Source organism: Phragmites australis, chromosome 1 (assembly GCF_958298935.1).
Source record: "Phragmites australis chromosome 1, lpPhrAust1.1, whole genome shotgun sequence".
Taxonomy (NCBI): domain Eukaryota; kingdom Viridiplantae; phylum Streptophyta; class Magnoliopsida; order Poales; family Poaceae; genus Phragmites; species Phragmites australis.
In genome coordinates, this window is record NC_084921.1 from 46,095,279 (window position 1) to 46,111,262 (window position 15,984).

Sequence of the window (15,984 nt, forward strand, 5' to 3'; positions counted from 1 at the left end):
ATAGCAAAATACTTGCAAATATATAGCAACATGGCGAGCCAAACTCAGTTTGCTTTGTGTTATTACAGACTAAGGTATAGCCACAAAAGTGTACTTTTGCTAGAACATCACTTCAGAAAACTGTACAAGGCATGACATAAGGGAAGGCGAACAATTGAAATTACACAGTCTAACACAAAAATATGTCCCTTTGAGAAGCCATGGAGAGACTACCAGATACCGATGGAGGTGTCTTCATCCTTCAGTTGCAAGATGAGGTAGCAAGGGCCCCCAATTTCTGAACAGAAACCAACGTTTAATGCTTTCGTCATCCCATATTAAATTGTCCCACCACAAATTTTCACCTATTATTGTAGTGATAAACGGCCTATTTCCATTCACACCAACCGGGATTTTCCGCAGTTTTGCACAACCTCTCACCTCGAGTTTCTTCAGCAATGGCAAGACTCTCCACTACACACAGAGGTTAGCTCAGGAAGCTCCCACAGTTGCAGCGACTGCAACCTTCGAAGATTGTCCTCTCCTAAGACAGAGGTGTCAAGCACCCTCTCCAAATTGTCGCAAAACCTGATATGCAACATTTCAAGATTTGGAATGCGTAGTGCCGAAGGAAAAAGACATGCGAGATTTGGACAGCAATCGAGAAGCAAATGCTTCATACAGCTGAAACTAGTCACATCTTTCACTCCTTCGCAGAAGGATGACAGATTCTGTATGTTGGAGATCCATAGCTTGTGCAAGCTGCCCACTGCAGACAATGCCTGGACTTTGTCTGGTGTGAGAAGACTCCAGCTCTTCACAATTCTCTATCCAGAGTTCTCTTACTGCTTTCATACTTTTAATATTCAGATCAAAACATTGGGTAGTCATTGTTAATCTCTTTAATGATATCAGCTCAGCGTGATTGAGAAAACTAGTTGAAATATGCCTTGATTTATATACAATGAATGATTGATAAGGTTGTCAATTTGTTTTGTAAAATTTTCGATTGCCTGGGATATGCGGAGGGTCCATACATTTGTTCAGATAATCCGCAAAATTGGAGTTAACTGGGATTTACATAGTATATATTTTTGTAGAGAGTCCACACTTTTGCGGAGTATCCGTATATTTTTGCGAAGAATCCACACTTTTGTGGAGTGTCCGAATATTTTGGCAGAGAGTTCGCACTTAAACAATGTTTTCAGCAATGGTAAATAGTGTTTTTAGTTCTGAGCTTCTTCTATGTATTGGAACCTTTTGAAAGTATTTTGAATTGATTTGAGATTTCAATTGAGTATTTTAATTATGGATTAACTGGAGTTGGAGTTGAAGATATATATTTACTTGTCTTATGATGTGCAGATGATGGATGCAACTTGTCAGTCGACGACTAGATGATTGGCACTAAGTTGAGAGTTTGGTGTCAGACGATCGAGGAGATCGGACGGAGTCATGATGATCCTAGTAGTATAGATAGATGTCGAGCAAGACATGGGATGAAGGATGATGAATGCGGTGTGTTGACAAAGTCAAGCAAAGAGGTACCAATACAAGTGACACGGTAACTCGAGAGATCAGTAGCGGAAGAGACTTGCTGGCGATCAAGATCGCAAGACGAAGTACACGCGTTGACATCGGAGCACTTGCTTGAGGCAAAGCAAGTGACAACAACTAGTCACAATTTAAAAACGTGCTAGGATTTCGTAATTTGGCCACAAAACCATAGAAGGATTGAAGGGTCACGTGGTATCGTCACAAAGCTTGCGTTGAGACGAAACTAAGTCGTGAAGAAGCTGTAACCGTTCGATGGACAGAGCGAAAAATGGACAAAAATACTCAGGTGGTAGGTAGGAGTGCATTACCGGTGAGGAATATTTTAGGAACAAGGAAACATAAAGGCTAAGACACATCCCTAGCCTATAAATAGAGGGGTAGGACTGTTGAGAGAAGATGAGCTAGCCATTTGAGTGCATAGAGATAGGTTTTGGAGTAGATGATAGCGTAGGCTTAGCCTTTGTAATAGATTAGAGCTTTTATGAGAGAAATCTTTGTAATCTGTCAAAAATAGGACTGACCTCTGTGCTTAATGAAGATATTTCTCTTGTATATGCTCATACTCATCTTCTTCTAGTCTTCTACTTTTGGTTCCCTTGTTTTCATTACAAGTTTTTGCTTTTTCAAGTTGATTTCGTTTTTACCTTTGAGCAGTGATCTTTTTCATCTAGTGAAGTTATTCCTCTTATTGCTAGATGCATAAATCTTATATACTCATGTATATAAGAGGGTCTTGAGTTCTCTTGTATCTAGATCATCAACCTAGGGAACATCTTCATCCGGTGATCATCTTTGATCTTTTAATAATTCTTCTCAAGATCCGAGATTTGTATGAGGTTGAGTCATAGATTAATTTATTGAGACAATATGCTCTATTCCAACTATGAGATCCACTTCTTATTGGATCTTCAAGTTTAGTTTTTAATTTTTTGTTCATTTTTCTGCAAAATCTAGAACCTCCGGACTCAACTTCGGAATCTCCACATTCTCCGGACAATTCTCCAAAACCCCTGGAACTTCTGTGTTGGGTGAAGATTTTTCGTTGCGTGTTTGTGTTACGCTTTATTGTGATTCTCTTCTAGAGATACGTTGGGTAATCAAATAGATGAAGGTCATCTATTTCATAAAAAATTTATTAAGACATCTATTCACACCTTTCTAATCATCACTCTCGATCCTACAGTGATAAAGAATATCATCAAGACCCAAAGGAACACCAATAGTACCATTTATCTCCAGATATCTCTCGGGGTCAATGGAATGTGTGAAGTGCTTTGTCCTAAAGTAGGAATTCTGAAAGATGGAATCTGTCTTCATTACTTGGCCATCAGTGGCCATAGTTTGGTCATCCATCAAAGGGGCGATGACAATCTGAAACTTCTGAAAACAATTAAACCATAGCGGTGAATCTTTTTCCAAGCATTTAAATAAATAGGCATCACTCGTATAAACGTAAGCTATACTATCCCCGTCAACATCAAGTGATACTTTCATCCCAACCCTATCAGACAGCTGGAAAGTCAATCCACAAGGTAACCACATCATGCCCATCCAATCTGCTAGATCTTCAATGCTGCCAAGCTGCAGGTTCCGCACAGCACCACTTTTTGAAACCCATAAGGGAGCTCAGACCTCAGAAATGGGCAACCCTGTAGATTGAGGTGGTGAAGCTCCATAGATGCTGGAATTGAGGTCAAGAAACTGATGCAAGTTGTAGAAAGGCCAAGGACCTTTAGCGAAATCATACGGTCAAATGATTCGGAGTCTATACTCTTCAGGGAACCACAACCTGAAGCATCCATTACCTCCAGCTGCACCAATGGAGCTATGTGTCAAATTTCCTCCCAATGATCACATCTGATTTTGCAGAGTAAATGAGAGTATTTCTTGCAAAGATCAATCTTATTTTAGACAGATTACAAAGATTTTACATACAAAATCTCACATCTAACACATAGGCTAAACACTCTTCATCCTCTTCTCTAAAACCCTAGCACAAGACTCTCAAATAGATGACACAAAGGCTCAAAATGACTAGTTAAACTTTTTCCATAGCTCTACCTCTCTATTTATATGCTTAGAAAATTTGATCCCTAAGTTTCCTAACTTGTTACTAAAATACCTCTATCTCATAGTACAGTCTACCTACCATCAAGGATATTTTGGTCTATTTCTTACTTCGTCCATAGAACGGCGGCGACGCCTTCACGACTTAGCTTCGTCTCAACCCAAGCTTCACGATCATACTCCTCCAATCCTCCCACGGCTTTAAGGCCCAACAATAAAATCCTCTGCATATTTCTCAAAGTGTGACTCGTCACTTGCTTACACCTTAAGCAAGTGCTCTGATGTCGACACGTGTATTCTATCTTACGTTCTGACCGTCGGTAGTCTCTCCCGCTCCCGATCGCTCAGGCCGCCTTGTCACTTGCACCGACGTCCTTTTCGCTTGACTTTATCAACACAACGTCTTTACTTTCTGTTTCATACTTTGTTTGATCTCCACGTATACATGTAGGATCACCCTTGACTCTACTCGGCCTCTTTAACCATCCGGCACCAAGCACCTGCGTGGCTCCGATCATCCACAGTCGACCGCCAAATTGCATCGTTACATATACACTATGAGACAAGTAAATATATTTCTCCAACTCTAACTACAGTTAGTCCATAATCAATGCTTAAACTAAACTTAAACAATCAACAACTCGATAAATTAAATCAAAAACGTTATGAATCAGTCATCATATATAAATCAAGACACATTTCAAGTTAGTTTCTCGTTGACTTCTTCCTTCATCTCATCACAAAACTCGCTTCTCAAGTTTCGTACATGACCGCCATTGGTAATCACGAAAGGTGACTGCTGCTTTCCAATCTTAAACTCCAGTGTAATCAGAACAACGGTGAATTTGCATTGTGACTTGCACCATCATTAACATGAACTGGTGTGGTCTTCCTCAGGGATTATGCAGAGGCTGAATCTTTGTATGTGACCCCAGATTCAGGTGGTGAATGTGGAGTCGCATACGAGTCCTACTTCCCCATTCCTGCTGTCAGTAAGGATAAGCCATGGTATTCAATCGAGCATGGGAGCGTTCACTTCATTGTGATGTCAACCGAGCATGAGTGGTCGGAGAAGTCGGAGCAGGTATATACTCCTAATAAATTGCAACTTTTCCTTTTATGTTTCAGACTTGGAAATCTATGCCTCGTTTCTCTGAAAAAATTGTTGTTTGAGTAGTACAATTGGATGAATGAAGATTTGTCATTGGTCGATAGATCGAGGACACCATGGGTAATCTTCATTGGGTGAGTTACATCATACACTCGTATTTCTTTTGAAAATAGCTTGGCTACAGACAGATCATGCCAGCCCCAAAAAATTTTTTTGCAACCTGAGCTTCTTCTTTGAGGACTTTTACGGTACATAATACAACTAGTACAATGACACTAGTATTAGACATCCAACGGTCCAGATCTGTTAATACTAGTGTTCTTTCATACCAATAGTATAAGTAGTATTTAGGAGTAATATGACTAGTATGAGGACAATATTGGAAAGAAAAGGAATGACAGGCTTCCTCATCGGCGTGTGCGAACAATCACTTCGGATCTTAGCCATGAGACCACTGATCATAGTCTAAGTCGCGTCAGCCAATTTGGTGAGGATATCCTGCGTCTTCTCAAAGATGAGCTCCTTGCACACCCCGCAGAACAAGATCAGGAGGTCGGGAGCAGCATCGCTTAGAGCCTCGTACATGCTAAGGATGTATAAGAGCTTCTCGTGCGATGCGACACCGGTGAATCCATCCGCAAACTCGAGAATGATCAAGATGCGGTTCTCTGAGATGGCCAGTAAGTATTCGTCCCTGAAACTGTCGAAGGCACCTGAATTCTGCGCGTACAGCTGCCTTCGCATGGCGACGACGGCCTTTCCCGATGAGCTTAGTCACCGTTGTCCACCGCTTGATCACGGCGTTCGTCGTCCGTTGCGAGCATTCAACCCGCAGAATTGACAAGAACCTGCTCCAAGATCATGATCATCAGTCAACCCTAAAAACTATCAATTAATTGTCCATTTACAATAATACCCTAACTAATACTAGTGTCATTCTACTAGTAGTATTGTGTACCGTAAAAGTCCTCTTTTCTTTCTGTATCTTTTAGATAATATCACCTGGTACTTCAATGAAAATTACAGGCATAGACCGATTTATTCATCTCATGTCGGCGTACCCCTCAAACCATTCTTGCTCAAATACCACGTAAGAAATCACGCTGCAAAATTTAAAGTAGACTGCACCACATTGTTGTGAAAAGAAATGGTCATGTGATCAAAATACAGACTGTAGTGACATGTTTTGGTTTGGGGGTAAGTAGGTGGATTTGGTTTTCTTCGGCCATGTACACAACTACGAGAGGACTTGTGCGGTATACCAGGGCAAATGCAAAGGAATGCCAAAGAAGGATGCAAGTGGAATCGATACTTATGACAACAGCAACTATACCGCGCCAGTTCATGCCATTGTTGGAGCAGGAGGGTTCAGCTTGGACAACTTCCCTAAGATTGTAGTAAGAGTTATAATAACAAGTCTTTTTATATGTTCTCCGAAGCAAGTAGTGCATAATCTAGAATTACTAGGGTGTAAAAAGTTATTCGAAGAACGTTAGGATTTGAGAGACAATTGGGAACTGATAATCCTGAATTGATGACAATCTTATTTTGATTTCCAAATATTTAGTGGGCGAAGTGGAGGTTATCGAGGGTTTCAGAGTTCGGGTATGCCAGGGTGCATGCCACGAGAGCTGATATGCTGGTTCAGGTCAGTTTTGTGTTTTTTTACCTTTTTTCTATCTTTTTTTCTCTCTTTTTGCATCTTCGAAATAGTACTTCACAGAAAGGAAGTGGCTGTATAAAGAAATTTTCATTATCAACACAAGAGTTATAACATAACTAACTTCCAAAAGATATGGAAAAGCATCATTTTGATATTTCTAAATGGTTCAACATTTGCGAGTCTGAACAACTGTTACTCTGTTTTCTTTCAGTTTGTAAGCTCAAGTACGATGGATGAGGAACTCCGTAAAGGCCTGAACTCATTCTTCTAACTTGTTGGCGCATCTAGTTGTCATCATCTTCAACGGTCATCGCATCTCATCCGACTGCTTATTGGCTTTAATTTGGGAGGACACCGAACGATGGTGCACCGTCGGCGTGACGAAATTATTCATCCTCTTAGCTAGGCTGCATTGTTGGAGCTCGGTTTTTTAGCTGACGCCGATGTTCGGTCCTACGGTTGTTTTCCTTTTGTATTAGTGTGATTGCGTGTTTTGTATGATCATTTAACTAGACCCTCTAACGTCGTCTTTAAAGACTGTATCTTTCTCTTCTTAATACAAATACGTGCAGGTCTCCTATGTATTCGAGGAAAAGCACGATGGAGGTTCACGACCAGTTTAGAATTGTGAAGCGAGCTCCGGCACGGAAGCTACGGAACTTGACAATTCCACGGTAGGTGCAGCTCATGGAAAAGATGATGAAATTGGAGTTACTTCCTTTTATTTTTACTTCCTTTTATTTTTATTATGCTCTAAATTGGTGCTGAATTACACATCAGTGCATACTTTATACTCTACAGTTACCTGTGTATATGGCTATTATGACATTTTTACATCAATAGTTCCACCTTCTTCTACGTAATATTTTGACTCTAGTTTCTTGTTACCTGTGTATAAGGTTATTATAACTGCATTGCATTTGATTTGATGGAAAATTAGCAATTTACAAATATTTCATTAGATGTTTTTGGAATTAGAGTGATGTTTGCCGGTGCTTCTGTCATACATAGGGGACACAACTCATGAATTTATCGATACCGTGACACAGCTATCTATACAATCAATCATTGAAAGTAGTGCACTGAATTTTGTTTTGACATCAAGTATGCTAAACCAATACGGCAACATCTAAGCACTGCATAATATACACCGATGCAGCTCGATTGTCCAGCTGATAAAAAATGTTGCGAAAGCTACAGCATGTCTCCTAATATATCCAGTGAAGATATTGGAAGCCTTGTAAATATAGCAGATCTTCCGTCATCTGGACGCCACCATTTTACCTTTTAATTTGTATTTATGTTCAGAGTTGCAACAACAGGTTAGTGTCAATTTCAGAAATTTACTTTGGATAGACGACGGATTTTCTGTTCATGGTGGATATTCTTCACTTCCTTTGAAATTAAGCAGAATATAATACTCAACTATATTTTTTGAAAAAGAAAATACTCAACTATATTTCACAATATTATAACTGAAACCTTGAAATGCATTCATGCATGCATGGTATACTAGCTAGCATGGAGAGGTACCAAAGCATCGATGAGATATCGAGCGTCCATATTGGAGTGAAGTGTGATCATCGGCTGTGACGCCTTTTTTATTGCTCCGGTCTGTGTTTTGCCAGAACTGGACGGCTGAACTTGTGGTAAAACCAATGCATATGGCATGCAATCCACTGCTACAAATAAGCCCAACCATCCCATTCGGCAAACCACACTCCAAGCTAGCAGTAGCAGGCCACTGCTGCAATCTGACAGTTGCAGCAGCAGAAGCTAGCCCGTAGCAACCGGCTGCAACTGACCGATATATACTTACCATGGCAAGGCTGTTTCTCGCGTGCGTGGTTCTCCTTAGCTTCACGATGGCCGTGGCGGCAGCGAGGCCGGCGGCGACGGCCGACGACGCGCCACCGGCGGGCAACTGCGACCAGGAACTGAGTGACCTTATAGCCAACTGCCAGGACTACATAAAGTTCCCGGCGAATCCCAAGATCCAGCCGTCGGAGGCCTGCTGCGCCGTGATCCAGAGAGCGAACATACCGTGCCTCTGTTCCAAGGTCACCCCGACGGTCGAGACGGTCCTCTGCATGGACAAGGTCGTGTACGTCACCAACTACTGCAAGAGGCCCCTCCAGCCAGGATCCAACTGCGGAAGTAAGTTCAGTAGCAGTATACCACACCTGAATATTCAGTTGGATGCATGGTTGAACAATGATCACAAGCACAATATTGTGGAAGTAGCTACCTAGCCAGCATACAATGGACGCAGTTTCTTTTTCCAAGCCCTCATGCTGATACCACACCCAGTGCTCATGTGCAATGTGCGAATCTGAGCACAAATCCAATAACAGTGCACATGAGGGCATTTTTTTCTTTTTTACTTTCCCAGCATGCCATGGCATTGGAATGATTGAAGTATAAGTCCTTGTTCCGTAATTGGAAGCATAAATACACTCCACGCACATATATAATCTATTGGCCTTGGTAAAGTATACTCATAACTTATGACTGTTGTGCTTGTTTTTTGCAGGCTATCACGTCCCTGGTTCGCTCGCTTAATGCTCGTGTGCATGTGTCTATCAAGACGATTATGGATGCTATTTTCCTACATTTTGCTTATGTATTGTCATCCTCTGTGTTTGTCTGTCCGCCAAGAGATAGTCTGTGCGATCAGACTGTCTCCTGAATGAATTTGTAAGCATTACATGTATGAAACATATTTATGAGTGAACCAAGCATATATTTTGTTGTATGTGAAATGAGATAAGGCTTATTGCAGCAGTTTTAACACTTTTCTATTCAGTAGTATCAATTCTAACTGTTGTTTATGTAGTAGTACCAATTTTACCACTTGTCTATATAGTAGTATTAATTATAACAGTTGTCTATGTAGTAGTATCAATTTTGTCACTAGTCTATATAGTAGTATTAATTCGTATTAATTATAACAGTTGTCTATGTAGTAGTACCAGTTTTGCCACTTATCTATATAGTAACACGAGTTATGACACTTGTCTACTCAGTAGCACCAATGGTGACACTTATCTAATATTGACACTTGTCCCTGTGCCTTGTCCCCACATGGATCAGCACCATTGATTTTATATCGAGTGGACAACATGGACATGTAGCAAAATAGGAGTGAATTAACCTTCACTCAGCACATCTATATAAACTCAAGTACGATCCTCAGAACACTCGCATCCAACAGAGGCCCACTACTAGCAGATATAGTCATGGCAAAACTCCTGGGCTTGTTCTCTGTCCTCGCTTTTGTGGTAGCCATGGCCATTGTGGGCACCCAGGCCGATGACGGCTGCAACGACGACTTCAGGAACATGGTCTATGAATGCAAGCAATATGTGATGTTCCCTGCAAACACAAAGATACCCCCTTCAGATGGTTGTTGTGGTGTGATCCAGAAGGCAAATGTCCCGTGCTTATGCTATAAGGTCACCAAGGAGATTGAGAAGCTGGTGTGCATGGACAAGGTTGTGTACGTTGCCGACTATTGCAAGAAGCCACTGCAGCCTGGCTCTCAGTGCGGAAGTAAGTGTTTCACGCTAATATTTAGAGACATCTTTTGAAAATATGTTACGAGCTTTGTGAAATTTATTTCGTCCTGGATTGATTTTGCAGGCTACACTGTTCCAGGCCAATAAACCGTTGGTTGATGGTCTATCAGTCAGACAGGAGGGGAATTGCTGGATCTACTTTTTAGATCTCAACTGCCTTGAACCGTTCAGACATGTGCAAGACCTGATGTTGTATCGAGACTTATCTATGTTAAGCAATTTGTAGGGAGTGTGGTTGCAGTGGGGGTGACAGATCCAGTGATGTATCAGAAATACGGTGAACTAATAAAGATTTCCACTCAAAGTATGTGTTTGCTCACTTGTTTTCTTGTACCCATGAATTGATTTGGTCAGTTTTTTTTCCTTAATAAAAGAATAAATATTTGGCCAGCGTTTTGCTTGTTCCAAGATATGATGACCAACCATTTATACGCTTGTACAATGAACATAATCTCCCAGTGGGCCTGTTTGGTTGAATATCGCCACAAATTGCAAGTTTGGCCATGTTATGTTGGTGTTTAGCTCGGGAATACTATACGTCGTGTATGCGGATGTATAGCTCCCGTCGCACGCCCACGCTGGACGCTGCGCGTGGGTTCGTCATGGGTAAACGGGCAGGTGCAACGTGCTTATCTGGTGGGCTGGGCTGTCTGTCCAAACACGGTCTGTGAGGCAAAATCCCCGCTACCCATCCACGAGGATATCCAGAGGGGGAGGCGGAGGCGAAAGAGGCAACTCGAGGCAGAAGACTTTCTTGGCTGGCCCCCTCGCCTTTGACATGCAATCGGCATCAGAGTAGGAGGGTGGCCTAGCCCCTCCTCCTCGGTGGTTAGTAGTATTTTGCTATAGTTTCTGTTTCCTAGTGGTTGGAGTAGAGTAGATTTAAATAGGTTAGGGTTCTTTTTCCCACGGCTGGCTGTCAGTTGAGGTTTATCTTCTTTGGTTCTCTCTGGTGATAGTGCTGCTTTTACATTTCATTGGTGAGTTCTAAGATTGCTATAACCTGATAAGGATGGGTTGGGGTTTCATCCCCTTTTTGGGTGTTTTGGTTACCTTGTCTGCAGACTTTGTTTCGTTGGCAAGGGAGTGACTTTTGGGCCATCAGCGGCGGAATTTATGCTGGAGGTTCCAGATCCTGTCTACCCCAGCGGAGATTTGGTCGACGGCCGTTTATCATTGCCTGTGTGTTCAGTGATTCGAAGGTCAGATTGTCTCATGTGGTGTTTAAAAAATTTGATGTGTCTCCATCGGTTTAGTATTCGACTTCCGGCTACGTTCTAGACGCTCCTCTTAGTCAAACTTCGGCGTGGCAGTTTGAGGAGGGTCGAAGTTGTTCGATGGTCTCGAAGTCGCTTAGGAGAAAGATGCTACGGAGGACCTATCGAGGGTTTTAATATAATTTTCTTTTTTTATCAGGATCCCCTTGCAAGGGGTGGAATGTAACTTTTAGTTATCAATAAAGTTCAGCCCGTTCCTTAAAAAAATCCACGAGGATACCTATATACGTCGGTCGACCTCCTCTGTGTAGTCGCATTCAAGAAGAAAACATGTGACCAAGGATTGTTATTTTAAGAGAGATATAAACTTATAAACTTGTATAAAATTTAAGGATGTCAATTCAATCTATAGGTTAGGTACCTGCAGGTTATGTGTCTGATGGGTTTGAATTCAAGTTTTATTTTCCGTTCACAGATCTGATAGGTCGGATAAAAAATAGGTTCGATTAGGTTCAGATTTTAAGTTTCGCTTACAGGTGCCATTGGGCCGTCCAAATTTGATATATATATATATATATATAGGATATTTGATACTCTCGGAAGTATGTACTACTACATACGTATCTTATAACATAGGAAGTATCTTATGTGATAATGATATGTACATAGAGTACATGAGTATATAAGATCATCCAAGTGGTACCTATATATTTTTAGGTGGTTTGTACTTTTTTTAGTATATTATATTTTATGTACAAATATGAAGGTATTATCAAAATTTATTAAAAATGATGTACTTCTTTTAAAAAAAAATTCATATAGTTCACATTGGAGTATTTTAGTATGAGTATATAAGTATACTCATAGTGATAAAAGAGTATATCAGTTTATTTATGTAGTATATTGTCGGTGACAGGGGAAGCAATGGTCCCCGAGTCCCGAGGACATGACAACAGAATGCCACATGGCGCCTTCCCTCGAGGACCATCTCCCCGAGGGCCGAGAAGGGGCAGTTCCGGGAGAGGGTGACGATGAGGTGTCAATCGGTGGAAGGTCCGATGCTGCATTTAAGAGGGAGTGTGGCCTGTCACTTACAACCACTCCCCCCCACGCCTGTCGTACTGAGTACGTCAGTCCCTGCTACCGCCTGGCAAGGGGTGTGGGGATATTTAATGCGACGGGTTCCATCGCACGTCACCCTGCGGGGTCCATAAGGGAAACGGCTTGAAGATATCATCGCTAGGCTCGAGGCATATTGCCTGCCCCCCTGCTGTGTCAGACCTGCTCCGACCGGGTGGGCACACGGGGCAGTTCGGCGGCTGCTCGGTGGATCCTCCCCACTGCAGCTGCTAAAGTTAGACATAATGGGCGACAAGACCGACCGAGAACACATTTTCAACCCCTTGTAACATCAAACTGCAGCCACATGATGGTTGCTTTCTATTTATGGCTCATAGGGACTCGTGCCCTCCTTTCTGGGCACGCCAAGCCTCCCCCAACAGGATAAAAGGGGGAGGATGCACTCCAGAGAAGAGAGAGGCGGAGGTAGAAGTTAGAACAAGTTTTAGAAGTCTTACAAGGTCGAACAAGCCGAGTAGAAGCTCAGAGAGATCGGCACTTGAAGACCGAAGCTCTAGACTTAGATAAAAAACCTTGTAACACAGAGATCCAGAGAAAAGTATTCCCAGAGCATTAATAGCATACACACAGAAGTAGGGTATTACGCTCCGGGCGGCCCGAACCTATCTAAAAATCCCTTGTGCATTTACTCTCACTAGCCGACGATCATCCGTCCCGCCTAGATCTCACTTATTCGCATTTAATCCATGTACGAGGTAGATCCAGAATCAGCCCCCGACCGAATGTTAAAGGGGTCCCTCAGGATCCCCGCTTGAGAAGTTCATCCTCCGACATATATCATAGTAGTGAGTATGTACTCCGAAAATATAAACTAGTTTATTTATATATATATATATATATATATATAATGACATGTTTATATTTGAGTGAACTATTTTGTTCCCGCTTTAGACTAAATATAGAGATCTAAACCAATTAACTTTATTCTACAAACTCCAAATCTAAAGGTAGAGCTAGCAGTTGAAACACTATCAAACAAGATCTAAATCCTATAGTAATCTAAGAGCTGTAAGTCTTTCAAACAGGCTCATAGTTTGTCTGCTGGATTATCCTCTAAATATTATTTTGTGTATTGTATGAGACATACTTATGAGTGATCTGAGCTTGTTCTGAATGTGAAAAATCCTGTTCATAGTTTGTTCTGAATGTCAAAAAGGTAAACGTGACAGTGGGGTTGGGTCGGACACGGTTCAACCTGGGCCAAATAAAAGCCCAACTCATTTTGGACCTTAAATTGCTGCCTAGGCCTTCCCACAACAGGTGGATTTTTATATCTATATTTCATAAATCCAAAAATTACAAATATATTAGTTCATTTTGAATTAGATCTATACTCATGTTACCTGTTAGAAGGATGATATGAACCTGTCACCCTTCCAAAAGGCGACATGTCTACATGGCTTACCAATGTGGAATAGAAATTCCAGATATATTTTAAAAGGTGGATTAATTGGACGAGGAAAGTAGAAGCGAGCGATTTAATACATAGTTTGTGGTACGTGGTTCTAAATATTACAATACCAGGGATAGGACATGGATTCTACTGTGTGGATCAGTGATATTTCTCTTTCTCTCACGTGTTGTTTCACGCCCCTCTTCTTCTTAACAACGCATGAGAGTTTGGCGCTTCTGAACTAGTTCCTCGCGTCTCTAAAGTTCGGCCTCATGCATCCTTAAGATATCCTCTCGTAAGTGGTGTTCCTCCTCCTGCCTTTGAAGCTTGAATGTTTTTGGACATTCAGACAATGTTGTTTTCTCCAGCATGATTTTCTTAAGCTACACTTTTGCCTGCACAAAGCGGTTTCGTAAATCCATGTATCAATATGTTGGAACGTATTTTGTGCAGGACAAGGATTTGATTAAGTACATAATTGTTGATTTGTTGTCATATTGCCCTGTTGTGAAATGGAAATCCTTCTCTAATCATATCCTTTTGTTTCCAAATTCCTTCAGGATTCCATTCAATTTAGTCAGAGTTAGTAAATAACCTCTTTACCTCACATCAGGAGGGGTCTTGCGGATGCCATATACTTTATGTTTTTGGTACAAATCCATCAAGCAAACGTGCTCCAATAGGCTCAAGGTACAAATCCATCTTTACTTAGAGCATAACAAATCCATCTTTTGCTATCGAGGCTGTTTTGCAATGACCTGCAATTTTTTGTTGAAAGAAAATAAAGGTGTCATTGATGAAGTCAGATTAGGCTTCAATTAGAAAATCACCTCAGTGGATATCATGATTGATTCTTGGGTTTGGGATGAGCAGGACGTCTGCTTATTCTGTAAAGATCTAAAGGGGAAAAAATGACAGCAGAATGGGATATCTAGGTTCTAATGGATTTTTTTTTTACCAGGGTCTTCTGACATGGTCTACAGTTTATGAGATGTATCTTCCTTAGTCCTGAGGAAATATGGTATGTATGTGTTTATGCACTGCAATGCCTTTTATTTTGCGCATACCAGAAAGCCGTTTTCATTTTTCCTAATGTTACGAGGCAATGTATCATGCCCAAGAATCTTGCAAGTCGAATGTGCTTCATAAACTACTTCTTAGTTTACTAGGACACAAAGCAAACCTACTACTTGGTTTGTCTTCCCTTTTTCTAATGTCATGAGACAATGGACTCTGTCTAAGAATGTTTCAGAACATATCGTGTTCGTTTTCATTAAAAATGTTATATGCCAAATTTATCAAGCATTTTTCTTTAGCTATGCCAATTAAATTAAGGTTGGATACATGATCACAATCCTACAACTGCCATATTTGTTGCCTCACAGCCTTGAGCAAAAGATTTTGAATTTTAGCAATCATTTTCCCACGCCCTATAGTCAAAAGCTACATACTAGAAATGATTTTCTCTTTGGGCTTTATGGTAATATGGTACGTAATATGATCTGGAGCTAAATAAACATATGGTTTGTTAATCCTTCTCTTTCAGAAAATTTTGCGTAGCAAAATATGTACTCCCTCTGGTTTTGAAACCTTGACGATCAGACGGCCTAATTAAACACAGATGCAGTTCAATTACTTTGTCTGAACATCAATTATAGAAGTCTGAACGAAGTATGATGTTTCTAACTATTATTTGTGATGCCTCTCATTTATGTGTTCTGCATTGTATTATATCAACTTTATCTATGCATTATTGTATGCACATTATATTGCAGGCAATTATTGACACTGGTTCCATCTAAATAGAAGACTCATGCAACCATGTTTCTTTAGTTTGTGTGACAAATTTTTAGAATGTGTTAGGCTTTACAATCAATTTAGTTTTATTGTTACTACGTATGTTATGCTCCCTATTCAAGATATCTAAAAAAGCCTCATATTGTTTGTAGATTTTATTCTTAATTTGTTGCCTGCTGACCAATGGACAAAGCAGAGGATCAAGTTTCTGTTGCGAGATAGTTTGTTGCAAGGGATCGACGCCTTCCAGGCCCTAGTAGTGTAGCTACTGTTGCATGTATCTCCTTTGCTATGACCAAACACTAAAATCAGCCTAGTTTGATATTGTGTCACCAGACCTACATCCGAAATGGTGCCGTTTCTGAATACCCTGGAATTCCTCTCAACCCCAAACCAGCCGATGGGGAGATTGAAGATGAGAAGTAGATAGATTTATTGAACTACCAAAAGATGTCTCCATATTATTAATAAATATACAAATA

General features: G+C 40.9%; 3 protein-coding genes and 1 long non-coding RNA gene across 4 annotated transcripts; all 4 read left to right on the forward strand.

Annotated features, from left to right (window-relative positions):
- Positions 1-200: 200 nt before the first annotated feature.
- On the forward strand, positions 201-7,055 carry LOC133885351 (probable inactive purple acid phosphatase 27). The gene is made up of 8 exons (XM_062325054.1): positions 201-257; positions 4,313-4,395; positions 4,501-4,687; positions 4,781-4,848; positions 5,741-5,804; positions 5,920-6,111; positions 6,282-6,373; positions 6,974-7,055. Exons 1-8 carry the CDS (start codon positions 201-203, stop codon positions 7,053-7,055), a joined length of 825 nt encoding a protein of 274 aa, XP_062181038.1.
- A 1,055-nt stretch (positions 7,056-8,110) lies between these two features.
- Positions 8,111-9,110, forward strand: LOC133890042 (uncharacterized). Its single transcript, XM_062330486.1, has 2 exons — positions 8,111-8,534; positions 8,911-9,110. The coding sequence occupies exons 1-2, from the start codon at positions 8,198-8,200 to the stop codon at positions 8,937-8,939; spliced, it is 366 nt and encodes a 121-aa protein (XP_062186470.1). The 5' UTR covers positions 8,111-8,197; the 3' UTR covers positions 8,940-9,110.
- Positions 9,111-9,594: 484 nt separating this feature from the next.
- LOC133890053 (uncharacterized) lies at positions 9,595-10,080 on the forward strand. Its single transcript, XM_062330495.1, has 2 exons — positions 9,595-9,929; positions 10,020-10,080. The coding sequence occupies exons 1-2, from the start codon at positions 9,617-9,619 to the stop codon at positions 10,040-10,042; spliced, it is 336 nt and encodes a 111-aa protein (XP_062186479.1). The 5' UTR covers positions 9,595-9,616; the 3' UTR covers positions 10,043-10,080.
- A 4,190-nt stretch (positions 10,081-14,270) lies between these two features.
- On the forward strand, positions 14,271-15,954 carry LOC133890063 (uncharacterized). Its single transcript, XR_009903989.1, has 3 exons — positions 14,271-14,395; positions 14,667-14,726; positions 15,655-15,954. It is a non-coding gene; the product is annotated as an uncharacterized LOC133890063 (long non-coding RNA).
- Positions 15,955-15,984: the final 30 nt, after the last annotated feature.

Bases quoted from the DNA above. Each gene is read 5' to 3' on its own strand.
- LOC133885351 (XM_062325054.1), top strand. From the start codon at position 201: ATGGAGAGACTACCAGATACCGATGGAGGTGTCTTCATCCTTCAGTTG. The intron at 4,688-4,780 runs GTATATACTCCT...TTGTTTGAGTAG, and splicing joins GGTCGGAGAAGTCGGAGCAG to TACAATTGGATGAATGAAGA. The intron at 5,805-5,919 runs GTAAGAAATCAC...GGGGGTAAGTAG, and splicing joins CATTCTTGCTCAAATACCAC to GTGGATTTGGTTTTCTTCGG.
- LOC133890042 (XM_062330486.1), top strand. From the start codon at position 8,198: ATGGCAAGGCTGTTTCTCGCGTGCGTGGTTCTCCTTAGCTTCACGATG. The intron at 8,535-8,910 runs GTAAGTTCAGTA...TGTTTTTTGCAG, and splicing joins GCCAGGATCCAACTGCGGAA to GCTATCACGTCCCTGGTTCG.
- LOC133890053 (XM_062330495.1), top strand. From the start codon at position 9,617: ATGGCAAAACTCCTGGGCTTGTTCTCTGTCCTCGCTTTTGTGGTAGCC. The intron at 9,930-10,019 runs GTAAGTGTTTCA...TTGATTTTGCAG, and splicing joins GCCTGGCTCTCAGTGCGGAA to GCTACACTGTTCCAGGCCAA.